General features: G+C 42.6%; 1 protein-coding gene across 1 annotated transcript; it reads right to left on the bottom strand.

The window, feature by feature from the left end:
• Positions 1-743: 743 nt before the first annotated feature.
• LOC117511311 (peptidyl-prolyl cis-trans isomerase C) lies at positions 744-15,963 on the bottom strand. The gene is made up of 6 exons (XM_034171339.1): positions 15,834-15,963; positions 14,393-14,506; positions 10,670-10,763; positions 5,600-5,667; positions 4,897-5,013; positions 744-1,173 (listed from the first exon to the last, which is right to left on the bottom strand). The coding sequence occupies exons 1-6, from the start codon at positions 15,936-15,938 to the stop codon at positions 1,045-1,047; spliced, it is 627 nt and encodes a 208-aa protein (XP_034027230.1). The 5' UTR covers positions 15,939-15,963; the 3' UTR covers positions 744-1,044.
• Positions 15,964-26,455: the final 10,492 nt, after the last annotated feature.

Raw genomic sequence — 26,455 nt, 5'->3', positions numbered from 1 at the left:
AAAAAAAAACAGTTAATCTTTTAATCATGGAAATACGGTCCCACTTTCCTTGAATTGGCAAGTGTCAGTGCTGAACTTCATTTTGTACCTCTGTTACTGGGTACGTGTAAGGGGTTTTTAATGGAAATAAATTGGGATGTTTTGTCCGATGTGAGCGAAAACCCATTATATAAAATCTGTTATATACGGTGTTTATTACATGGAAAACCAGACCAAGAAACAATAGGAATTTTGCTTTTGTCCAGTGAGTACGAATATCTGGTTTATACGATGACTGTTTAGGTAAGTTGTACTGTACTATGAAGACTTTACGCGTGTTTTAAATGTCAGAAACATCCTTCTAGATTTCACTGTAACAGGAAGAGACTGAAGAAAAAATTTAAACAGCGTAAATAAAATCGTTGCCTGTTTTGATCATCAGAAACAAAGGGAATAAGGAGTTACATAGTTGTTTGGTCACCAAGTCTGGTCCACGGTGGAGAAACAGGAAGAAGTAAAAACAAATACAAAGCACATTCCACTGCTCTCCTTGTTAGAATGAAATCTCTCCTGTTGCAGTTTGGGCAGCAAAAATGGAAAAAGTGGGTGCTGAAATAAAAGTGCACATGGCAACATGAACTGCTTTGTGCACATCAAAATCCCATCAAGAAATGTGTAAACATGTTGATATGATCATTTTCATCACGGCCTTGTAAATGATACATGTGGACTGACTAACCGGAATGAGCCTATTCTGACTGGAATCCTATATTTAAAATTATGGACCGGTGTCAACACATCGGAATTAAGCCACGCCTACACCTGAAAACTGTGACAGAACTGTAACTGAACCATGAGGCAGTGAGTTTCATACTTTTGACACATGTTCTATGAAACAGGCTTCTGAAGGTTAAAGGTCAGAAGAGACGAGCAGGTCTGGCTCAGGACCAGGTCCAGTTTAAAAAAAAACAAAAAAAACAGGCGAACTCAAAAGAACCAGTTCTGTGGTCACATAGTTTGAATCCCTTTCAAATGTAAATTAAGCATGATCCTACGTGGTCCAGCCTACCAGCCCTCCACCTCCACCATGAAGGGTTCTTTGACGGGGATCCTGCCACTGTTGACTATGACGCACTCTGTGTACGGCAGGTTCCTGTCGTTGGTGTCCTGAAGCTCGATGGTATGGACCACAGACTGTCAGAGGGACACAAGGACACAGATTAAACATCCTGTCAGCACTCGCTCTATGACTAAACCCCATCCATCAGACTAGCATTTGGGTAGATGGTGTTCTTACAACTTTATTTCGGGGTGGGGGTGCACAATATTTATGCCAGTTGTGGCAAACACTTGGATTACATTTATATTTGTGACTAATGTTTCTGAGTCGTAGCTTCGTCACGATAGCAGAATTTCAGAGTCGACTCTACAGCATTTTAGATTCAATAATAACTAGGACTGCAAGCAGTCATGGATGAGCCCTCGTGTCCCTGCGCCACCGCCTCCCCGGACAGCGCAATTTCAAGAGGGTGCTCGTCAGATGACTTTTAGTCGTTACCCAGTGGTGCAAGAGACTTTTTTGTACATTTATGCAAGTCATGTGTACCAATTTTCATCTCCCTACTCCCTACAAAAAACCCCTATGGGGAGGGGTTTATGAAAGTTTCAAGGGGGCGCTATAAAGGCATTTTGCCCCACCCATGGGTGACGCCCTTATCAAGGTTGTGGTAAGAGGTTGTCTTGCTGTACCTGTGTATCAGTTGTCATGATGATATGACAAAATTACAGCCATCAAAAGGAAGAACATAATTTCATGACAAAGGATCGATATTCAGCACGCCGCCACATGGACGCCATTACTCGTAACTTCAGTGCGATTACCATGTACGTTCACCAACTTGTTCTGCATGTTTCAGAAATGGAATGAAGGTGATTGGGTTAACTATGTGGCATCAGTACCTCTTAAAGTATAAATAGAACATTTCCTGTTACCACTGGGGGGGGCACTATGCGTTAGGTGAGAAGATAATATATGCAGACATTCAGAGCGGAGCCGTCATCATGTCCAGCAAGATTGAAGGATCTACGATGAAGTATGTGGGCGTGACAGCTGTTCAAAGTGAAATGACGTGCCAGAAACGCTCGTCAAAGTTTGACGAACCCTAGCAGCCACGCCTTTTGACTTAATTACATTCTTTTGATAACTTTTGATCACCATTGGGTCATGATGATGATGATCAAATTTGAAGACAACTGGATGAAATCCCTAGGACGAGTTTGTTCAAATCTAACGCGTGGAAATGGCCAAAAATGGCAAAAATTAAATTAAAATCAAAATGGCCGACTTCTTTTCGACATTTCACCACGACGTTAAGGGGCTTTTTTCTGCATCTCAGCATGGTAAATATGTGTACCAAATTTCGTGAGGCTACGACAAAAAAAAACAAAAAAACAAAACAAAACAAAAAAAACAATGGGGAGGGTCTTTTGAAAATTTTTGTGTTAAGTTTGGTGAGTTTTTGAGCATTGGGAAAGGGCCGAAATTGGAGCTTGAAAAGTATTAATAATAATAATAAACTGTGCGATTTCAAGAGGGTCCACATCAGATGACTTTTAGTCGTCTCTCGGGTCCTAAAGATTCCAACAACACAAACAACAACATAAGTTAAAACACCATTTTTAAGTTGTTTAGTGCAAAACAAAAATACAAAAACTGTCAGGTGTGTTTACATGACTTTGTACTGTATTTCTGGAGTGTACTGGGAGTCACACTGCTCCAAAAAAAAAAAAAAAAAACACGCACACACAAGGCTTCTTTTTTCTGTATTATCAGCTCTTTAATTGTAAAGTGATTTTCTGGAGTGTAAGTCGCATGTTTTTTGATGATCACCTGCATTTATTTGTCTGTTAGCAGGATTACGTCAAAACTATGCATGGATCAACATTTCACTTAATGTATGCTTTTAAGGATTATGTCAAAACTACTTCATGAATTCTCAACAAATTTGTACCACAGATAGCTATTAGGGCATGTAAGACTCCACTGAATTTTGGAGGTGATCTGGATCCAAATCTGGATCAAGATTTCTCTTTAAATAGGCTTTGGAGGATTACTTCAACTACTTCATATATTCTCACCAAATTTGTACCACAGATAGGTATTGGGCCATGGAAGAACCCATTAAATTTTGGAGGTGATCTGGATCTGAATCCAGATTTCACCGATTCTCACCAAATTTCCCCACGGATACATATTAGTCCATGAAACGCTCCATTACATTTTAGAGGCGATCTGGATCCATATCCAGATTCTGGATCAAGATTTCACTTTATATATGCTTTGAAGGATTACGTCAAAATTATTTCATGGATTCTCACCAAATTTGCACCACAGATATGTATTAGGCCATGAAACGCTCCATTACATTTTGGATGTGATCCAGACTGGCAGACGTCAGAAAAGTCTTGCTCTTGTTTTTTTACTAGTGCAATTTACGAGGTCTATTAGAAAAGTATCCGACCTTATTTTTTTTCAAAAACCATATGGATTTGAATCACGTGTGATTGCGTCAGACAAGCTTGAACCCTCGTGCGCATGCGTGAGTTTTTCCATGCCTGACGGTTGCGTCATTCGCCTGTGAGCAGGCTTTGAGTGAGCAGTGGTCCAGCCCCCTCGTTGTTGTTTCATTGCCAGGAAATGGTGGAATGATTTGGGCTTTTTTTCCCCATCAGAATTTTTTCAGAAACTGTTAGAGACTGGCAGCTGGAAACCATTAGAAAAATGTATCTGGCTTTCGGTGAAAATGTTACAGGCTTGGTAGAGAATAAGGAGTGTTACTGTCGCTTTAAGGACGGCCCCTGGCGGCTGTGGGGCGCGCCGCGCTCCAAAGCCGCCATCGACAGGCTGAGGACCATTTCATTTCTAAACGGATGGCTGTCTGGATCCGTGACCATCGTGTGCCATTTCTCTGGTTATCACAAGAGCTGGACATCAACCATTTTCTGGCAGATTTCACTTTTAACAAGAGATATTGTCATGGAAAGCCGAGCGGAGGCTTCACGCGTCACGATGGATTCGCTACTGGAGCGAGACAAAAACACTTCCGTTTTGGTCTCACAGGACGGCTTTGAGATGGCGTTCAGACAGCTGTCGGTGGTTTTTCCATCGAGTGATTATCCGAGAAATTGTGGATGTGCCTGGACATGCCAGAACATGTCCCTTGAGGCTTCATCACGGCGTTGCTTTGCACCATGCGGCACCGCCGCGAGGCGCGGAATTCCTCCACACGTCTGTCTCAATGTGCCGAAAAAGTGCTGATGTCCACAACGTCCTGGATAAAACACAGCGTCCAGTTTGGAAATTAACAGCACATTCCACTGTTACAGGAGTTTTTGTCATGGAAAGAGGAGCGGTTAACTTCTAACTGTTAGCATGGCCCAAGCAGAGGATTACCCCTCTGAGTCTGGTCTGCTTGAGGTTTCCTCCTTAACATCATCATGAGAGGGAGGTTTTTTTCTTATCACTGTCACCTGTGTTCTTGCTCTGGGGGTTGGTAAGGTTAGACCTTACTTGTGTGAAGCGCCTTGAGGCAGCTTGTTGTGAATTAGTGCTATATAAGTAAGTCCCTTCGGCTGCTCCCTTGTTTGCACTTGGGGTCGCCACAGCAAATCCAAGGTGGATCTGCATGTTGAATTGGCACAAGTTTTATGCCGGATGCCCTTCCTGACGCAACTCCACATTACATGGAGAAATGTAGCAGGAGTGGGATTTGAACCCGGAACCTTCTGAACTGAAACCAAGCGCATTAACCACTTGGCCACCACCCCTGCTCGCTATATAAAATTAACTAAATTGAAAACTGAAATTAATTTAGGCAGTAGCTAAAAGAAGGCGTGTGTGACTGTGACTCCACCCACCATCCCGTCCAGGACTTTTCCAAAAACCACATGTTTCCCGTCCAGCCACGGAGCCTTCGTAGCCAGGATGAAGAACTGAGAGCCGTTAGTGTCTGGACCCGCGTTGGCCATGCTCACCTGGTATGAATGAACGAACGAACACACACACACACACACACACACACACACAAAATGAAATCCGAATCTGTCAGTTGTGCTGCCATCTGATTGGCCAACAGCACGCAATAGTTGGAGAGTCTTGCAGCTTCTGATTGGTTGGTGACACCCGTCCTGGTTAATCAGTATCCACGTGGTTCTGGGACGTGACCTGGTGAAATTTGATCTTGTTTTGATGTTTGGTTTTCCAGCAGATTTTTAAGAATTCCTTGCGATTTTCATCAGACTATAATTTCTGAAATGTTTGACTCCTCCACTGAGATGCTTCAGCCAATTAACACCCTCAATGTGCTTGTTTTGGGAAAATTCAAGGTCACTGGGTCAAAGGTCAAAATTATTATTAAGGTAGCCACCAAACGTGGCACACATATGTAGGCTGAGGAACTACCCAGGCAGCATAAAGTTTACCAGAGGTCAGTTGTTTGGGTCAAGTTCAAAATTCACATTTCTTTTACTCCAAAATGTGGCCATGGCAAGGTCAGCCAGAGGTCAAACATTTGAGTGAGTGTCAAAGTTACCTAGTTAAGTAAAATGTGTTTGTGCTTACCCAGCCGGCTCCTAAGTGCTTCAGCTTGAAGTTTTCATCTGCAAACGTCGTTCCGTAGATGCTGTGACCTGGCCAGGAAACCGATCAGATTACTTCCAGGAAGTGATCAATTCAGAAAAATCAAGAGTACAGTTAGTAAGTGATGAACCGATAATCCAGGAACAGTAAAATGGAGGGCTGAAACGATCAGTCCAGTAACTTGAATAATTTGATTACAAAAAATGTTCAAGGCAAACTCTGTGCCTCAAAGTGCCGTTTAACGTTGTAGTACATATGCCAGGCCTGTGTGTGGCGCTGCAACGTTCCCAGAAAAAAAAAACACAGACAATGACTAGAACATGCGCATAAGCCATGTAAGAGCTAATCAATGTAGCAACAATAACAGCTTTCCAATGCGACCCACAAAGTAAAATAAAGCCTTTTAACAGAGAGTCCACGCCGATCATCTGAAACTGACTGACTGTGGTTTGCTTTTAATACGCAGTGCGCATTTAAAGCAAACCACAGTCAGCTGTTTCAACGGCACTCGCCTTTGCAGACATACAGCGGGACTCACTGCTGCCTCGTCAGGGCTCGAAACATCAGATCTTAAAGTTCAGCATCCATTATATGCCCCCCCCCACCCCCCAAAAATTGCCAGTACTCACAAACGTACTTAAATATCCCTTGTTTATTGTTTCAGCATTCTAAAGAGACAGCGAGACAGAGGGAGGGAGAGAGAACACTTCATGTACTGTTTTGAGAATGGAGCGCATTTCCGAAAATAAACAAAAGTACTTCATTTAGTCATATATGGAGTCAGTTTGTGTAAATCATCGCACCCCGCACCACGTTCAGATGGTAAATCATCGCACCCCGCACCACGTTCAGATGCAGCCTGACTGACTGAGGATGACACTGACTGCCTGGCGGCTGCGCTTACGGCCCAGTGTCAGAGGAGTGCTGAATAATTACCCAGGAAAACAGAAAGAGAGACACTAAATTTGACAATCTGTGTGATGGCACAGCGACACTGTACCATTGCTCAGGGAGAGCCCTGGACTATTGATGTCGTTTAAAAATGCAAAAGTACTTTTTATGGAATTACTCGATTAATCGGCAGAATAATCAATAGAATACTCGATTACAAAAATAATGACTAGCTGCAGCCCTAGTAAAATGGAATATTATTTAAATCAAGAGTGTCTGTGGAACATCTGGAGGAGCCCACTGTCCGGCAGATCTTCAACTCACACCTCCGGCGGAGCTTTTCTGGCATCCCTGTGGAGATTGGGGGCATTGAACCAGAATGGCCGATGTTTAAAGCTTCGATCGCGGGGAGCTGTAGACTGAACATCTTAGGTGCCTCAAGTGGCAGCAACTCTCAAACACCGTGGTAGACACCGGTGGTCAGGGAAGCTGTCCGACTGAAGAAGGAGTCCTTCCGGCATGTTATATCAGAAGACTCCGGAGACTGTTGCAAGGCACCGACAGGCCCGAAGGGCGGCAGCCTCTGCTGTGGGGGAGGCAAAGCAGCGGGTGTGGGAGGAGTTCAGAGCAACCATGGAAAAGAACTTTAAGTCGGCACCAAGGTGCTTCTGGCGGACCGTGAGGCACCTCAGGAGAGGAAACATGGAACCATCCAAGCTGTCTACAGTAAGGATGGGACTCTGACCTCAACCGAGGAGGTAATCCACCACTGGAAGGAACACTTTGAGGAACTCCTGCATCAGACCGGAGTGCCCTCTATAGTAGAGGGAGAGCTGGAAGCTGATGGAGGATTATCATCAATTTCCCTGGTGGAAGTCACTGAGGTAGTCAAACAACTCCGCAGTGGCAAGGCCTCGGGGGTTGATGAGATCCGTCCAGATTTGCTGAAGGCTCTGGGTGTGGAGGGATTGTCTTGGATGGCACATCTCTTCACCACTGCGTTGAGGTCTGGGACGGTGCCTAAGGAGTGGCAAACTGGGGTGGTGGTCCCCATATTTATAAAGGGGGACCAGAGAATGTGTGCCAACTGCAGGGGCATCACACTACTCGGCGTCCCTGATAAAGTCTACTCCAGGGTACTGGAAAGGAGGGTTCAGCCGATAGTCGAACCTCAGATTGAAGAGGAACAATGTGGGTTCTGTCCTGGTCGTGGAACAACCGACCAGCTCTTCACTCTAAAAAGGATCCTGGAGGGTGTCTGGGAGTATGCCCATCCAGTCTACATGTGTTTTGTGGACTTGGCGTATGATCGGGTACCCTGGAAGATACTGGGGGAGGTGCTGCGAGAGTATGAAGTGAGGGGGTCCTTTATCAGGGCCATCCAATCTCTGTACTCAGAGAGCTGTGTTCGGGTGCTCGGCCGTAAGCCAGACTTGTTTCCGGTGGGGTGTGGCCTCCACCAGGGCTGCACCTTGTCAGCAATCCTGTTTGTGATATTCATGGACAGGATATCGAGTTGTAGTCGAGAAGAGGAGGGTTTCCGGTTTGGTGGGCTCAGGGTCTCATCGCTGCTTTTAGTAAATGATGTGGTCCTGTTGGCTTCATCAGCCTGTGACCTCCAACACTCACTGGATCGGTTCACAGCTGACTGTGAAGCGGCTGGGATGAGGATCAGCACCTCTAACTCTGAGGCCATGGTTCTCAGCAGGAAACTGATGTATTACCTACTTGGAGTAGGGGATGAGGTCTTGCCCCAAGTGAAGGCGTTCAAGTACCTCAGGGTCTTGCTCACAAGTGACGGGACAATGGAGCGTGAGATTGGCTGGAGAATCGGTGCAGCAGGGGTGGTGTAGTATTCACTCTACTGTACTATTGTGACAAAAAGGGAGCTGATCCAAAAGGCGAAGCTCTCGATTTACTGGTCAATCTTCATTTGTACTCTCACCTATAGTCATGAGGGTTGGGTCATGACAAAAACTAGAAGAACTAGATCACGGGTATAAGCGGATGAAGTGGGCTTCCTTAGGAGGGTGGCTGGTGTCTCACTTAGAGATAAAGTGAGAAGATCAGTCATTCATGAGGAGCTCGTAGTGGAGCTGCTGCTTCTTCACATTGAGAGGAGCCAGCTGAGGTGGTTCGGCATCTGGTAAGGATGCCCCCTGCGCGCCTCCCTAGGGAGGTGTTCCAGGAGACATCCAGTCGGAGACTCTGGGGAAGACCCAGGACTAGGTGGAGAGGTTATATTGCCACACTGACCTGGGAACGCCCAGTCAGAGGTGGTTAATGTGGCCAGGGAAAGGGAAGTTTGGGGTCCTCTGCTGGAGCTGTTGCCCCAGCGACCCGATCCCAGGTAAGTGGGTGAAGATGAGATGAGAAATAAAGGGGAGAAGGGTTTGGGTGTGTGTGTGAGAAAGAGACCCTGAAGTCTCTTGACAGCATGTCATTCATATGCATTCACCTAAAATTGTTTACCCTTTTGGGGTGTCCTGAGGGCTCCAGGGAGATCCAATTCATAAGTCCAAACTTACCTAACCCAACAGAGGAGCAGATAACATCAACTTTATACCAAAATCGTTTTTTGGTGCGACAATTTCCAAGATGGTACTTACTGAATCTGGTCCAATGGTCACTTCAAAATCCAAGATGGCGGCCATTGTCCAACTTGGACATTTTGCGCAGAAATGCTCCTACGCCACTGATTTGTGGAATATTCACGGCAAACTGTGCATTATTCATCACAATGGATCTGTTTGACAGCCCCAGTGAAAAAAGCCACCACCAAAAAAAGCAATGTTTACTGTTTTGGCAAAATTATTTCCTTTCTTAAGTGCTTTCTTATTCTTATTTGTGTGATCTTGGTGTCAAATTGTAGGTTTTCAGGCATACCGGGTATAATTTGTCACATTCCAACATGACGTTCTTAGTGGCATAAACTGACTTTTAACCATGTTGACAGCTATTAAACATAACATATTAAACACTAAAACATTTTTTCATCAGCCAACATGCAGCAGTTTCAAGAGATGAAGACTTTCAAATCCATTGACACTGAATGTAATAAACGTCACTCTAATTTGGCACTGAAGCAAAAATAAAACATAATAAATTCCAAATAAAATATAACAAAATGGAATTTGACATCAATATCATTTTAATTGCCACATCCCAACAGCCAGGGGCTGTGACCGTGGACCGGGCTGCCGGGCCACCCGCCCTCGACCGCCACCCAATCCTCTCTGCACCCAACCCCCATGGCCCCCTCTGCAGGTGGTGAACCCACAGGAGGGCGGGCCCACGTCGCTCTTTCGGGCTGAGCCCGGCTGGACCCCATGGGCTAAGGCCCGACCACCAGGCGCTCACGCGCGAGCCCCAGGCCTGGCTCCAGTTTGGGACCCCAGCTCCGCCATACCGGGCGACGTCTCAGTCCTTGATTTTTTACTGGAGGAGCTTGGAGTCGAGCCGCTGCTCCTCCACGTCAAAAGGAGTCAGTTGAGTTGGCTCGGGCATCTTTTCTGGATGCCCCCTGGACGCCTCACTGGAGAGGTGTTCCGAGCACGTCCCATTGGGAGGAGGCCCCGGAGAAGACCCAGGACACGCTGGAGGGACTATATCTCTCTGCCGGCTTGGGAACGCCTTGGGGTTCCCCCGGAGGAGCTGGGGGAGGTGTGTGTGGATCCGGAGGTCTGGGTGGCTTTGCTTGAGCTGCTGCCCCCGCGACCTGACTCCGGATAAAGCGGAAGAAAATGGATGGATGGATGGATCATTTTAATTGATCAAGTAGGAACATTTCTATGCAAAAACTGATTTTCGAGTAGTCATTCTGCCGGCCATCTTGAATTTTCAAGTATCCAATCAACCGGATACTTTGAGTCACATGCTGAGAATCATCGTGCCAAATTTGGTGCCTGAACCACTAATCTTCTGGTCCACTGTGAGGAACGTCCACACAAAATTACAGGAGGCTTTTGGGAAAATGTCCAGACGGAGCTGGCGCAACATGCACCTTCACATGAGTTCCTTCAGACCTTCTGTCCAAAGGAGTTAAATAAAAAAATAAAAAAAATTCAGATCTCTGCTCCTGTCTCCTGCTGGAAACTAAACATTTTTAGAATTTGGATTTGTTTGTTAGCTGGTTTTGTTAGTTTTCAGTCCTGGTCTCACCTCCAGTTCCATCTCCAGCTGTGAAGTCTCCACCTTGGATCATGAAGTCCTTGATGACTCTGTGAAATCTGGTTCCTTTGTAGCTGTAACCTTTCTGGACACACAAACATTCAAATCAACAACATGACGTTGTTACACAGTGACACATTAAGACAGTTAAGCCCTGGTCCCACCGAATAATGAAGGATGAATAATGAGCCACATGGCATGTTTTTTTGGGGTACGAGTCCAGCTGTGAGAGGCTCTTAGAGGCAGAATATTCAGCTAATGAGGCTCATCTCTGAGTGTGGAAGAATGTCAAAATTTAGGCACAACAGCATGGGGCAGTTTGTGTACGAGGGACTGAGGACAAACAAGGATTTTAGAGGCATGTTAGTGGTGAGGATGAGGCTGTTAGAAACCCATTATCTGAGCGCCTGGCAGCTATGAGGACCGGACAGGCTATTTTGGCTCCGCCCAATCCCACCTGAACTGTGCACTGGACACTGTATAAAAAAATTATTATTTTGTAGCGGATTAATAATTTTCTGTCAGAGCTTGGATGTTGAAAACACTTCTTATCACTTCTGGAATCACAAAGACAGTGACACAGACAGCGACACAGTAAGAGTGACACAGACAGCGACACAGTTAGACAGTAAGGCAGTGACACAGTAAGACAGTGGCACAGTAAGACAGTGACAGTTATATAGTGACACAGTTAGACAGTTACAGAGTAAGAGTGACACAGATAGACACAGTAAGAGTGACACAGTGGCACAGTAAGGCAGTGACACAGTTAGCGCAACCGGGTTATTGCTAATATTCCGTTTATGAAAGGGTATGAAAGGGTTATTGGCTGCATGTAAACGTAGTCAGTGACACAGTAAGACAGTAAGTTACACAGTAACAGTGACACAGTAAGATGGTGACACAGGGACAGTTGCACAGCAACAGTAGCATAGTAAATAAAAACAAATATTAAAAACCATAAAGCTGTACATATAACGATGCGACAAAATTGAACTCATGTCCAGTTTATTCATGCTTTGATTTATATGTTCATGTTGTTATTTGTATTAAATCATGTGTGAGATTAAAAAAGAAACAATGTATCTTGAGTCATCCTGTGCCCCAGCAAAATTTCCTGTATATTCGTTTTGTAAGTTTTGTCTGTATCATGGCCCAAACAGAGGGCCACCCCTTTGAGTCTGGTCTATTGAGGTTTCTTCCTCAAATCATCAGAGGGAGTTTTTTCTTACCACTGTGAGGGAGTTTTTTCTTACCACTGTCGTCCGTGTGCTTGTTCTAGCGCACGGTGTGAAGCACCTTGAGGCAACTTTGTTGTGATTTGGCGCTATATACAAGGTCTGTTAGAAAACTATCCGACCTTTTTTCACGCCCGTCGGTTGCGTCATTCGCCTGTGAGCAGGCACTGTCTGAGCAGTGGTCCACCCCTCTTGTCAGATTTTTATTGTGAATAAAATGTCTGAATGATTTGGAGCTTTGCTGCATCATATGTTTCCAGAAACTAAGAGAGACCTCCAGGTGGACACCATTCGGAAAATTCAGATGGCTTTCAGGGACGATTTATGGGGATTACACAGATTAAGGAGTGCTCCAGCCGGTTTAAAGACCGCCCACAGCGTCTGAGAGCGCGGCACACTCAGAGCGCCGATCGACAGACTCAAACCCTGCTGAAACAACCAGATGATTTTCAACGTGAAGGCTTTGTTGATCCGGGACGTCGTCTGACTTCCACAGAAATGGCAGAAGACGTGGACATCAGCACTTTTTCGGCACATTCCACTGTTACAGGAGTTTTTGTCATGGAAAGAGGAGCGGAGGAATGCACCATGGAGCCGCTCATGGTGCGGACAAAAGCACCTCCGTGTTGGTCTCACAGGACAGCTTTCAGATGGCTTTAAGACGGCTTTCGGTGGCTTTTCAGTCGTGTGACTATCCGAGAAATTGTGGATGAGCTGGACATGCAAGGACATGTCCTGTGAGGCTTCATCACGGCGTTGCTTTGCGCCATGCGGCTCCGTCCTGATGCGTGAATTTCTCCGCACGTCTGTCTCAATGTGCCGAAAAAGTGCTGATGTCCACGTCTTCAGCAATTTCTGTGGTAGTCAGACAACGTCCCGGATCAACACAGCGTTCAGTTTGGAAATGAACGGCACATTCCACTGTTACAGGAGTTTTTGTCATGGAAAGAGGAGCGGAGAAATTCGTGTCGGGATAGAGCCGCATGGCGCAAAGCAACGCCGTGATGAAGCCTCACAGGACATGTTCTGGCATGTTCAGCTCATCCACAATTTCTCGGATAGTCACACGACTGAAAAGCCACCGAAAGCCGTCCTGTGAGACCAACACCGAGGTGCTTTTGTCCGCGCCATGGCGCATCCCTCCGCTTCTCTTTCCATGACAAAAACTCCTGTAACAGTGGAATGTGCCGAAAAAGTGCTGATGTCCACGTCTTCTGCCATTTCTGTGGAAGTCAGACGATGTCCCGGATCAACAAAGCCTTCACTTTGGAAATGATCTGGTTGTTTCAGCCTGTCGATCGGTGCTCGGAGTGTGCCGCGCTCTCAGACGTTGTGGGCGGTCTTTAAACCGGCTGGAGCACTCCTTAATCTGTGTAATCCCCATAAAATTGTCCCTGAAATCCATATGAATTTTCCGAATGGTGTCCACCTGGAGGTCTCTCACAGTTTCTGGAAAAATTTGATGCAGCAAAGCTCATTTTATTTGCAATAAAAACCCGACGTGAGGGGTGGACCACTGCTCACACAAAGCCTGCTCACAGGTGAATGATGCAACCGACAGGCGTGAAAAAACTCACATGTGCACGAAGGTTCAAGCTTGGCTGATGCAATCACACGTGATTCAAATCCATATGGTTTTTGTAAAAAATAAAAAGGTCAGATAGTTTTCTAACGGACCTAGTACAGTGGGGTAGAAAAGTATTTAGTCAGTCCCTGATTGTGCAAGTTCTCCTACTTAGAAAGATGAGAGAGGTCTGTAATTTTCATCATAGGTACACTTCAACTATGAGAGACAAAATGAGAACAATCAATCCAGAAAATCACATTGTAGGATTTTTAAAGAATTTATTTGTTTATTATGGTGGAAAATAAGTATTTGGTCACAAACAAGCAAGATTTCTGGGTCTCACAGACCTGTATCGTCTTCTTTAAGAAGCTCTTCTGTCCTCCACCTGTTAGCTGTATTAATGGCACCTTTTGGAACTTGTTATCTGTATAAGAGACACCTGTCCACAGCCTTAAACAGTCAGACTCCAAACTCAACCATGTCCAAGACCAGAAGAGACTAGAGGAGATCTGCATGGAGGAATGGACCAAAATACCAGCTACAGTGTGTGAAAACCTGGTGAAGACTTACAGGAAACGTATGACCTCTGTCATTGCCAACAAAGATTATGTTACAGAGTATTGAGTTGAACTTTTGCTATTGACCAAATACTTATTTTCCACCATAATTTACAAATAAATTCTTTAAAAATCCTACAATGTGATTTCCTGGATTTTTTTTTTCCTCATTTTGTCTCTCATAGTTGAAGGGTATCTATGATGAAAATTACAGACCTCTCTCATCTTTCTAAGTAGGAGAACTTGCGCAATCAGGGACTGACTAAATACTTTTTTACCCCACTGTACATGAAAATAAGTTGAAAGTGAGTTTTCTTTTTACGTGTATTTATGTTTTTTTCACTGTGTGTACCTCTCCAGTTGCCAGGGCAACAAAGTTCCTGACAGTGAGCGGTGCGACGTCTCCAAACAGTCCGATGACAATCCGACCAACCTCGTGACCTGCAACTGTGATGTCAAAAAACACCTACACACACAAAACACAATTTGTGTCACTGCACTGTGTATTTTCTGAGGAATTTATAGTAATAACTACGTATATGAACCAACGCAACAGTTTGCTGATGTTTTGTCACAAAGCTGTTTAAAAGTAAAAAAAAAAACAAAAACAAATAAAAAGAAAACAACACTATCAGCTGAAGCGGCACATCAGCACAAGCAGTGCGATCAGTCAGGTAAAAAAAAACAACAACTTTACAATCAAATATTACACCATGATTCCCAAATCTTGAATCTGGACACATTATCGCAATTCCATTGACGCCCCTCCCACACAGAAGGTGTGTGCGTGGCGACGGCGTGATGAGTGAAACTGAGTGGTGATTATTTTGACGTGACTAAAGCACTCACCGCGCCCTGGTGAGTGCTGGCAGCTGCATGTTGTTGAGGGCTACATGCACCTCTGAACACCACAATCACGCCATCTGAGCGAGAGCGGCTCAGCTGTAGGCATTTTTTTTTGGACACAATGACCCCTTTAAGTCAAAATATTTGACCTCACAGTTCTTATTCTTAAAATAAATTGTCATCTGAGAAAAAAGTACCATCTGTTAATATTCTCACTAACTCATCTTCAGGGGTCACTGGGGGCTGGAGCCTATCCCAGCAGTCAGAGCGTGAGGCGGGTTCACCCTGGACAGGACGCCAGTCTGTTGCAGGGTCACATATAGATAAACAAACACATTCACACCTACGGACAATTTAAAGTTTCCAGTCCATCTAACCTGCATGTCTCTGGATGTGGGAGGAAGCCGGAGCACCCGGAGGAAACCCACACAAACACGGGGAGAACATGTAAACTGCACATAGAAAGGCCACAGGTGGGAATTGATCCTATGACCTTCTTGCTGTGAGGCAGCAGTGCTAACCACTAAGCCACCCTGTTAATATTCTGAACCTCCTTACTCCTGCTAAGAGTCACAATCCCAGCGGTCACTGGGCAAGAGGTTGGGTCCACTCTCACCTACAGTCGCCTCACCTGCGTGTCCTTGGGACTCCAGGGCCAGGTGGGATTCGAACCTGGGACCTCCTGGATGTACGGGAACACAGCGAACCACTGAATCACCCTGTTGTCCTAAAATTATACACAAAGTGACACAGGTCCGACAGAAAGGGGCGTGACCTGCAAACGTTAGCATTAGGTCAGGCGTGCGCGTGTGATTGGACACGTGGACAGGCGTGCACGCGAGCGCTTCTTGTTTCCATCACGTCGGTTCTTCCGTACACGTGCGCGTGCGTCCAGTGTGATCGCTGCCAGTGGGACTCCAGCGGCGCGCGCGTGAGAAAACACCCACCTTGTCCGTGACTCTCGGTCCTGAACGCGAGGCTGCGCCGGACACCGAGCACCGGGCGGCGGCGCAGAGGACGAGCAGAGGCGGTAGCAACCGTCGGAGCTCCATCACCGGACCGCGGAGGAAAAAAAAAAAACCACACCGGCGGAGGGGACGAAGAAGAAGAAGGAAGAGGAGGAGTCACAGCGGGGAGGCTGGCCGGTGGAGACCACGCCTCCCCACGCGCTGCGTCTTGATCTTAAACCCCGCCCACCACCGGAAATACAGGAAAAGATTAAATAAATAAATAATATAATGGGAAACAAAACCGTCAACATGCTGTAAAATTCAATTAAAAAACTTAACGATAATACGTTCTAAGTACGCTGTAAAAATTACTCCAAATGATTTTTTAAATTTTTTATTCACATTTTAAAACAAAATGTAATCTCACATTAACAGTATTCACAATATGATTTAAAATAAATTTAAATATGAAACTTAGGAGATTATATAGACACCATCTAATTTCACACAACTGAGTCACTTTTACAGCCAGAGGACAGACAAAAGAACATTTTCATTAACCAGGTTAGTCCCATTGAGGTCAAGATCCCTTTTACTAGGGAGACCTGGACAATTCTTAAGGTTCCAATTCACCAGACCTGCATGTCTTTAGATGTGGGAGGAAACTGGAGAACACCCATGGGGAAAACATGCAAAGTCCACACAGAAGGGCTATAGGTGGGAATTGATCCCATGACCTTCTTGCTGTGAGGCAACAGCACTAAGCCACCAGAGTTTCACCTAGTTCAGGTCAATCAGAAATATTTCAGTAGAAATCTAAAAATATTGAGTGTTAAATTTCAAAAGCAGGCAGGCCGTGTGTGTGCACGGAGAAGACAAATGTGCAGGAAGCAAATTTTGTCTGTTGTTTCTCCAGTTTCATGGACATAAAACTGTCAATAGGCACATAATGGATGAAAAAATGAAGAAAAATCATCTCAGAAGGTTGAAAGATGCTCTGCATGAGAAGTGGACCTGAGCTGGCATGAACCTGAGACACATCAACTTCAGTCCAAGAACATTCACTCAGAAATGGACATCCATCCATCCATCTTCTACCGCTTAGTCCAATTAAGGGTCGCGGGGGGCTGGAGCCTGTCCCAGCAGTCATAGAGCGCAAGGCGGGGTACACCCAGGACAGGACGCCAGTCTGTCGCAGGGCCACAAATAGACAAACAAACACAGACACACCCACACACACACTACGGACAATTTTAAAGATTCCAATCCACCTAACCCGCATGTCTTTGGATGTGGGAGGAAACCGGAGCACCCGGAGGAAACCCACGCAAACACGGGGAGAACATGCAAACTCCACACAGAAAGGCCACGGGAATTGAACCCACAACCTTCTCGCTGTGAGGCAACAGTGCTAACCACTAAGCCACCGTGCTGCCCCAGAAATGGACAAATAATGTAAATTTTGCAGAACAAGCTGAAATTTTTAGGCTAATGTTCAACATTTTAGAAGCTGTCATGGACAGTGAGTTCTCACAGTTATGTCTCCTTACACTTGGGCCAAAGCATTTGCTTATGGACGGCATAAAGAAAGGTCCAGAAGGACGTTCAGAAACCTGCTCAACTATTCTTGTTAGCTCTACAAACACTGGTGCTCAGTTTTTTTTTTGTTTTTTTTTTGGTGTCAAAAGTGTGAAATTTGATTGACAGAAGAAATCATCAGGGAAATTATCCGTATGCAAATGGAAATTCAACAAAGATAATCATTTGAGATAATCATTTTAAAGACTTTATCTTGACTTAATACATCCATTTAGACAGTGAAATTAGGTCTATCTATCTATCTATCTATCTATCTATCTATCTATCTATCTATCTATCTATCTATCTATCTATCTATCTATCTTAAAGCGATGAACATGTTAATGCATCAGTAAATACCGTATCCACTAAAATTTATTATTCTGAAATGAGTTATTTTGCACAGTAAAACCACTGAACATTTTTATGGCATACATGTTGCTTTTTTTTTTTTTTTTTTTACTATTTTGGGAGGTCCTATACTTTGACATGACTTAAATACTGAAAAATCACACTTTCATTATTAATAATAAAAATTATAATAAGATAATATAATAATATATAAATTATATATATTTATGTAGAACTTTCCAAAGAATCAAACCACTCAACAAATTAAACTGCAGTAATTACAGGATAAGTTACAATAATAAAAAAAAATGACTGCAACAATGCACACAAATCACAAATTAATGGAAAAATGAAAAAAAAAAAACCCCTTGCTACTTATAGTTTGGTGCAACTTGTGTGGGTTTTTCCACTTTAAGATACATTTTTTAACAGGTCCCACTTAAACTACACAAAAATTATACATTTGATACTTTAAACATATTTTGATGCTAAAACTTTTTTTTTTTTGCTAAAACTTTAATAACATTTTCATTTCACTTGTAACAAATTACTTCTGCAGTGTGCTGTTAACTACGTTTAATTCAATCAAAAAAATCTGCGTGCTTTTTCCACCACTGCTAAAATATCATGTTGGCTAGCCATGTCAAATGATACTGTTCAATAATAATAATAATAATAATAATAATAATACCTACACTAGAGAAATATTCTAAAGCTACATAGACTGTAGTCAGGCATAAGACACTAGAGCTTTTGGGGAAATTCTGCTGTACCTGCATTAATGATAAATGTCCACCAGGTGGAGATATTGGTCCATTTCAAGAACCTTGGGACAGGACAACGACTAACCTGTTACTTACAATAGTTGGTACATGATGGGACAAATTTCATATTGTTAATTTATTATCAAAGTAGCCTCTGTGTTACACTATGATGGCTGTCTGTTGTAGCAAGGCTAGCTAGCATAGGGCTAATTCATACACCATCTTATTGAGCTTGTTTTCAAATGTTGTTTATGCTAACATGTTTATCAACAAATCTACTTCTTCTTATAATTCTAAATTACATTTGTGACATCAGCTATTTATTTATTTTTAAATTATTGTTTAATGATTACAGCTGTGGCGGATCCACCAGAGTCAATACATCACCAGACTAGCCCCGCCCATTCTGTCGATGCACGGATGAACTTTGTGCTTCAGTTCCTCATGTGGCCACATTAAACAAAATAAATGAAAACAACAATGCAACGTTTCTCATATCAATGATCAGCGTGAACAGTCATCAACTTCAGTGTTTGTTTTTTATTTTGTTTTTTTTTTGTGCCTTTTAAAAAACGTTCATTTAATGCAGCTTTACTGCTGAAATTTTACATACGTGATTATGTTTTATTACCACATAAATCTGAGTCTTGATTCCATTTTGACCCCTCAGAGTTTAAAAAAAATAATAATGTGAGGATTTTAAAATTGTTCCTTCTGACGGACCAATAAATGTATTTTTCCTGCATGCAGAGATCAATAATCAGCAGTTTGTTCCTCTTTATGAAATATCTGAGGTAAAATGTGCAAGCTTTAATGTTTCCTGCAGAAAAAACTAGGTCTTGGCTCAGCTGTAGGAAATAAAGCTGAAAAAGGGGAACATAAGTCCCTGCTGAATACGTGTCTATAGAGATGAATTATAATAGTCAGCGAGGCGTGACCTTACCGTGTGCGCACCGTTATCGGCCTCCTGTCAAAGCGCCCGTCCATTAGTCTTTTCTTCCCGCCATGCCCTGAATTAATTAAGCAGAAATGTAAAGCTTTTAATTGAATGTCAAAGCAGGACGTTAACAACATGCTAATATGTAAATGAAAGTGACACCGATTCAAGCCTTTACATTTATATCCTCACGCCAAGGTTAGCGCTCACGCGTGTGTGCAGACGTTTTAATCGAATTAGCTTCAGCTTCACACTAACAAACCGGTGTGGATTTAAACCTCATTTAGCCTCGAGTGGAAACAAACCAGCTCTTTGAAAAGCCCGACACTCATTTTTCATCTCTGTGTTTGACGGCCGCATTTCATTTCCGTCAGATTATCGTAACGGCCTCTGTCACAGAGGTCACAGTGCTTCAAACAGATAAAAGTTACCGGCTGTTAAACACTGGATTAATCTCTGGTGACCCTGGAAAAAAAAAAAAACACAACAGTGTCATATAAATATAGTGTCAGAAGTTACAATTAGTCTCTATTTTTCCAGTGGCGGGAATGTTGCTAGCAGGAAGTTGTGATCACGTGACTTCAGTTTGAGTTTAGCTGTTGATGGCATCACGCTGTGTTGTTGTTCTAGAATAGAATTTAAAATTCTTCTTCTTACTTATAAGGTTTTGAATAATCAGGTCCCATCTTATCTTAGGGACCTCGTAGTACCATATCACCCCAATAGAGCGCTTCGCTCTCAGACTGCAGGCTTACTTGTAGTTCCTAGGGTTTGTAAGAGTAGAATGGGAGGCAGAGCCTTCAGCTTTCAGGCTCCTCTCCTGTGGAACCAGCTCCCAATTCAGATCAGGGAGACAGACACCCTCTCTACTTTTAAGATTAGGCTTAAAACTTTCCTTTTTGCTAAAGCTTATAGTTAGGGCTGGATCAGGTGACCCTGAACCATCCCTTAGTTATGCTGCTATAGACTTAGACTGCTGGGGGGTTCCCATGATGCACTGTTTCTTTCTCTTTTTGCTCTGTATGCACCACTCTTCATTTAATCATTAGTGATTGATCTCTGCTCCCCTCCACAGCATGTCTTTTTCCTGGTTCTCTCCCTCAGCCCCAACCAGTCCCATCAGAAGACTGCCCCTCCCTGAGCCTGGTTCTGCTGGAGGTTTCTTCCTGTTAAAAGGAAGATTTTCCTTCCCACTGTCGCCAAGTGCTTGCTCACAGGGGGTCGTTTTGACCGTTGGGGTTTTTCCGTAATTATTGTATGGCCTTGCCTTACAATATAAAGCACCTTGGGGCAACTGTTTGTTGTGATTTGGCGCTATATAAATAAAATTGATTGATTGATTGATTGTTGGTGCAGTTTAATCCTTTAGGTTAAAGTTTTGATAAGGTTAGGGGTAGTTTATATTATATCAGCCATATTTTCCATCAGATGCGAAAAGGTAATTATGATTATACTTTTTATTTTCCTATAGTATGCTAACAGAGTTACTTTAGATAGATACCAGTACACTCACACACTCACAGCTTCTGCTTCTACAGCTTAGCCTACTATATATACTATATATTTGATTTTACTTCTAGTCTACATACTAATTACCTTTACTTAATCTTCTCCTGTGATGTCTTATCCTTCTTATGTCTGATTACTTATTATATTATATATATACCTTTTTCTTTAGCTGCTTGGGTGTGTAGGGAGAGTTCCCTTGGGATAAAAAAGCTTTTTAACCTACCATCCCTGGTTCTCAAGACCAGGTACCTAAGTGGCTCTACTCTACTCTTTTCTACTCTCCTATTTTACTCTTCCTTTTTAGATCTTTAGATATACTTTTATATACTGGCATAGCTCTACCTTAGAATTGGAATATAATATGTAAGATATACCTTACTGAATTTTCATGTGACCACTGTAAATGTGGTCACATGACGATTATTGTTCAGGCTGCCCAAAAGCTAGTCGCTACCTAATATAAATTCTTGAGTGTTTTTGTGTTACAATATATATGTAATATATGTACAATATATATGTAATATAAATCTCAATTGGTGTTTTGTTAATAGCGTTGAATAGTGTGAATTTCCAGATGTACACTTTCCTGCTAGAATGTTGAGTGTAAAACCCAGGCGGTTATAATATTAGCTAGCTGCGTTGTATAGTAACATTTTCATAAATCCTGGAATATAAACTGTTCCAAAAACAGATCAGATTGTATTCAGCTGTAGCAACTGAGCTAGCTAACTGTCCTATATTAATCTGGGATGGCAAGCTAAGATAGCTGGCTCATGGGTGTGTCCAGGGGTGACCTTGGGTGGTGCCTGCCACCCCTGGCATCTGATTGGCCAATCCATGTACTATCCTATTATTATATGTCATTTTGCTTACCTGTGTCAGGTATCATAGTGCTTAGCTAATAGAAAAAAAGCTGATTTTATTGTAACTATGATGATAACCTAGAGTTTGTCAGCCTTAAATCATACATGTCTGTGGACGTCATGCTAACCCTGCATAAATTAATGCTCCCCACCACCCCCACCCTCCCCAAAAAAAGTCTGAACACACCACTGAGCTAGCTTGGCTAATTAGCATGTGACTAGCTTGAAAATGTTTGATTTTTAAGTCATATTCTACTAATGCGTTCCCCCCTTTAGTATATAATAATAATACTTGCAGTGGTGGCGGCGTAGACGAGCGAGACACATGATCGCACAATCGCAGTGACGATGTTGCGTGACTTAAGTGCCAAATAAAACATTCAGGCGAAACTCACTCTGCAAAATGCTAACAAAACTGGGAGCAGCCGAATGAACAACAACAACAACAACTCAGAATAACATCTCTTACATTAAAATGTAAAACAGTGCCCCGACATGGCAGTCGTCATACCTACAACCTAAAATAAATAAATAAGCATTGAGTGTTTCCGTGCAAACAGAATGGGGGCGCTGTTGAGTTTTTCCCCTCTGATGAAATGCCTTTAAATCAGTTTTTACCTTTGTGATTCGGGTTCAGTTTTTCCTGTGCTGCTTTAAATCTGCAGCTTTTGCCATCGAGTTGCTCTGCGGTGTTCTTACAAATACACCACTCTGCTAAATGAACTCTTGTTAATATTGTGTTTGTTTTTATTTTGTGTTTTTTTTTCTCTTTCCTGCAGCCGTCTAAATAATTAGCTTTTGTTGTAGAAAATGATGAATTTGGGCAGTTAATTTATTGATCGCGCGGCTCCTCCGATGTGGTCTGCTTTAGAAAGTCATTAATCAATGGATGAAAACACCTAATTCTCATGCTGCTGCTTTTTCTTATTTCTTTCTTCATGCTTTCTGTCTCTAATAGCGGAGTCACAATATGTGGAAAAAGCTGTAATTCTAAACCGCTAACGATGACAACATGGAAAAATTAGACTTTATTTGGAGCAAAGAGGTTTGTGCATGAGTAGTTTAAGGAGGGAAGCAGAAATAAAATGGTCAGATGTGTCTGTATGGGGGAACCCCCCCCCCCCCCCCCACAAATTAAAACCTCAAAATTATTTCATGTTAATGATTTAATAACTTTTAACTTAGTACACTGTAAAAAAACAAGTTCCCTTGTTTTTACAGAAAATTTCTGGCAGCTGTGATTGCCAGGGGAATTCTGTAAAAATTACAGAGAACATGTACATAGTTTCACATAAAATATGGAAATTTTACAGTGTAAACCTGTTGTAATTTGTCTATTTAAAAGATAAAATCTCTTCAAAACAGTCACTTTATGTTTAAATATCCTCAAAATTTAAACAGATACATCATCTCTCTTTTCAAACCCTTTATTATCAGTATTTTACTTTGTTTGTAAAAATTCTTATCTGTAAAGTCTAACTGTATTGTACAGTTTTTGGTGTTATGGTTTTTCTGTGTTTAAACTACAGTCATTTGTACATTCTACAATGGTTTATGATTATTTTAACATATTTGTACTGTTAGATTCACAGTTCAGTTTCGTTCCACATTTTACATATTATTGCTGTAAGTTAAACACTACACTGTTTTTCTTTTTACAGTTTTGTTATGTCGTGATTTCACAGGATTTCCTGTTAATTTCACAGACTTTTTTTACCGTGTAACAATGGAAATATATTAAGTAAAAGGGAAACTAACCACTCAGACAAGATGTTTTCTTTTTTTTTTTTTTTTTTACTTTGTGTCTCCTTTAAGACTTTCAGTGTTTAATCAAAAATAATTAATCCAAGTTCAGTTCAATAGCTCACTTTATTTCATTTTTTAATTTTATTTCAGGGTGGCGCGGTGGATTAGTGGTTAGCACTGTTGCCGCACAGCGAGAAGGTTGTGGATTCAATTCCCGTGGCCTTTCTGTGTGGAGTTTCACACAGAAACTCCCCGTGTTTGCGTGGGTTTCCTCCCACATCCAAAGACATGTGGGTTAGGTGGATTGTAATCTTTAAATTGTCCTTAGGTGTGTGTGTGGGTGTGTCTGTGTTTGTTTGTCTGTTTGTGGCCCTGCGACAGACTGGCGTCCTGTCCTGGGTGTACCCCGCCTCACACCCTATGACTGCTGGGATAGGCTCCAGCTCCCTGCAACCTTTAATTGGACTGAGTGGTAGAAGATGAATGAATGAATTTTATTTCAGTTTTTTTTAATGATTTTTCACAGTTAGATTCTGGTATTAAACATAACATTTTTGCATCAGTGGTTTTCTGATCAAATGCTTGTCTGACACAAGGAACACTGAAAAACAGACCAACAGATGACTGGTGAATGTGGGGAATATAGAATTTTTGTATAAATCAATGAAATGTTCTTCGTGGTCTAATAGAGCATTTAAAAATATTTCATTTGTAATTAAAAAAATGATACTAAAAGATAGATAGATAGATAGATAGATAGATAGATAGATAGATAGATAGATAGATAGATAGATAGATAGATAGATAGATAGATAGATAGATAGATAGATAGATAGATAGATAGATAGATAGATAGATAGATAGATAGATAGATAGATAGATAGATAGATAGATAGATAGATAGATAGATAGATAGATAGATAGATAGATAGATAGATAGATAGATAGATAGATAGATAGATAGATGAAGGGATATGAGTTGAATTTAAGATTGTTTCATGTATTTTTATTATTTTTAAAGGTTGGGTAGGATTACTTTGAAAGAATACATGTGGATTACATGTATGTATGTTCATACATTTGGATTACTTGTAATCTGATTACTTTTGGATTACATTTCAAAGTAATCCTACCCAACCCCTTGTGTGTGTGTATATCTATCTATCTATATATATACACTCAACAAAAATATAAATGCAACACTTTTGGTTTTGCTCCCATTTTGTATGAGATGAACTCAAAGATCTAAAACTTTTTCCACATACACAATATCACCATTTCCCTCAAATATTGTTCACAAACTAGTCTAAATCTGTGATAGTGAGCACTTCTCCTTTGCTGAGATAATCCATCCCACCTCACAGGTGTGCCATATCAAGATGCTGATTAGACACCATGATTAGTGCACAGGTGTGCCTTAGACTGCCCACAATAAAAGGCCACTCTGAAAGGTGCAGTTTTATCACACAGCACGATGCCACAGATGTCGCAAGATTTGAGGGAGCGTGTAATTGGCATGCTGACAGCAGGAATGTCAACCAGAGCTGTTGCTCGTGTATTGAATGTTCATTTCTCTACCATAAGCCGTCTCCAAAGACGTTTCAGAGAATTTGGCAGTACATCCAACCAGCCTCACAACCTGCAGACCACGTGTAACCACACCAGCCCAGGACCTCCATATCCAGCATGTTCACCTCCAAGATCGTCTGAGACCAGCCACTCGGACAGCTGCTGGAACAATCGGTTTGCATAACCAAGGAATTTCTGCACAAACTGTCAGAAACCGTCTCAGGGAAGCTCATCTGCATGCTCGTCGTCCTCATCAGGGTCTCGACCTGACTCCAGTTCATCGTCGTAACCGACTTGAGTGGGCAAATGCTCACATTCACTGGCGTTTGGCACGTTGGAGAGGTGTTCTCTTCACGGATGAATCCCGGTTCACACTGTTCAGGGCAGATGGCAGACAGCGTGTGTGGCGTCGTGTGGGTGAGCGGTTTTCTGATGTCAATGTTGTGGATCGAGTGGCCCATGGTGGCGGTGGGGTTATGGTATGGGCAGGTGTCTGTTATGGACGAAGAACACAGGTGCATTTTATTGATGGCATTTTGAATGCACAGAGATACCGTGACGAGATCCTGAGGCCCATTGTTGTGCCATACATCCAAGAACATCACCTCATGTTGCAGCAGGATAATGCACGGCCCCATGTTGCAAGGATCTGTACACAATTCTTGGAAGCTGAAAATGTCCCAGTTCTTGCATGGCCGGCATACTCACCGGACATGTCACCCATTGAGCATGTTTTGGATGCTCTGAACCGGCGTATATGACAGCGTGTACCAGTTCCTGCCAATATCCAGCAACTTCGCACAGCCATTGAAGAGGAGTGGACCAACATTCCACAGGCCACAATTGACAACCTGATCAACTCTATGCGAAGGAGATGTGTTGCACTGCATGAGGCAAATGATGGTCACACCAGATACTGACTGGTATCCCCCCCAATAAAACAAAACTGCACCTTTCAGAGTGGCCTTTTATTGTGGGCAGTCTAAGGCACACCTGTGCACTAATCATGGTGTCTAATCAGCATCTTGATATGGCACACCTGTGAGGTGGGATGGATTATCTCAGCAAAGGAGAAGTGCTCACTATCACAGATTTAGACTGGTTTGTGAACAATGTTTGAGGGAAATGGTGATATTGTGTATGTGGAAAAAGTTTTAGATCTTTGAGTTCATCTCATACAAAATGGAAGCAAAACCAAAAGTGTTGCGTTTATATTTTTGTTGAGTGTGTATATATATATATATATATATATATATATATATATAGATATAGATAGATTGATAGATATATGACTCATACATT

This window comes from Thalassophryne amazonica, chromosome 5 (genome assembly GCF_902500255.1).
Source record: "Thalassophryne amazonica chromosome 5, fThaAma1.1, whole genome shotgun sequence".
NCBI classification, from domain to species: Eukaryota; Metazoa; Chordata; class Actinopteri; order Batrachoidiformes; family Batrachoididae; genus Thalassophryne; species Thalassophryne amazonica.
This window is presented reverse-complemented; position numbering and strand designations above follow the sequence as displayed.

What these genes read in the sequence shown, in the direction of transcription:
- LOC117511311 (XM_034171339.1), bottom strand. Translation starts at nt 15,938, where the DNA reads ATGGAGCTCCGACGGTTGCTACCGCCTCTGCTCGTCCTCTGCGCCGCC. An exon ending in GACCGAGAGTCACGGACAAG is followed by an intron (nt 14,507 to 15,833) that starts GTGGGTGTTTTC and finishes TTGTGTGTGTAG; the next exon opens with GTGTTTTTTGACATCACAGT. An exon ending in TTGCCCTGGCAACTGGAGAG is followed by an intron (nt 10,764 to 14,392) that starts GTACACACAGTG and finishes TTGTGTGTCCAG; the next exon opens with AAAGGTTACAGCTACAAAGG.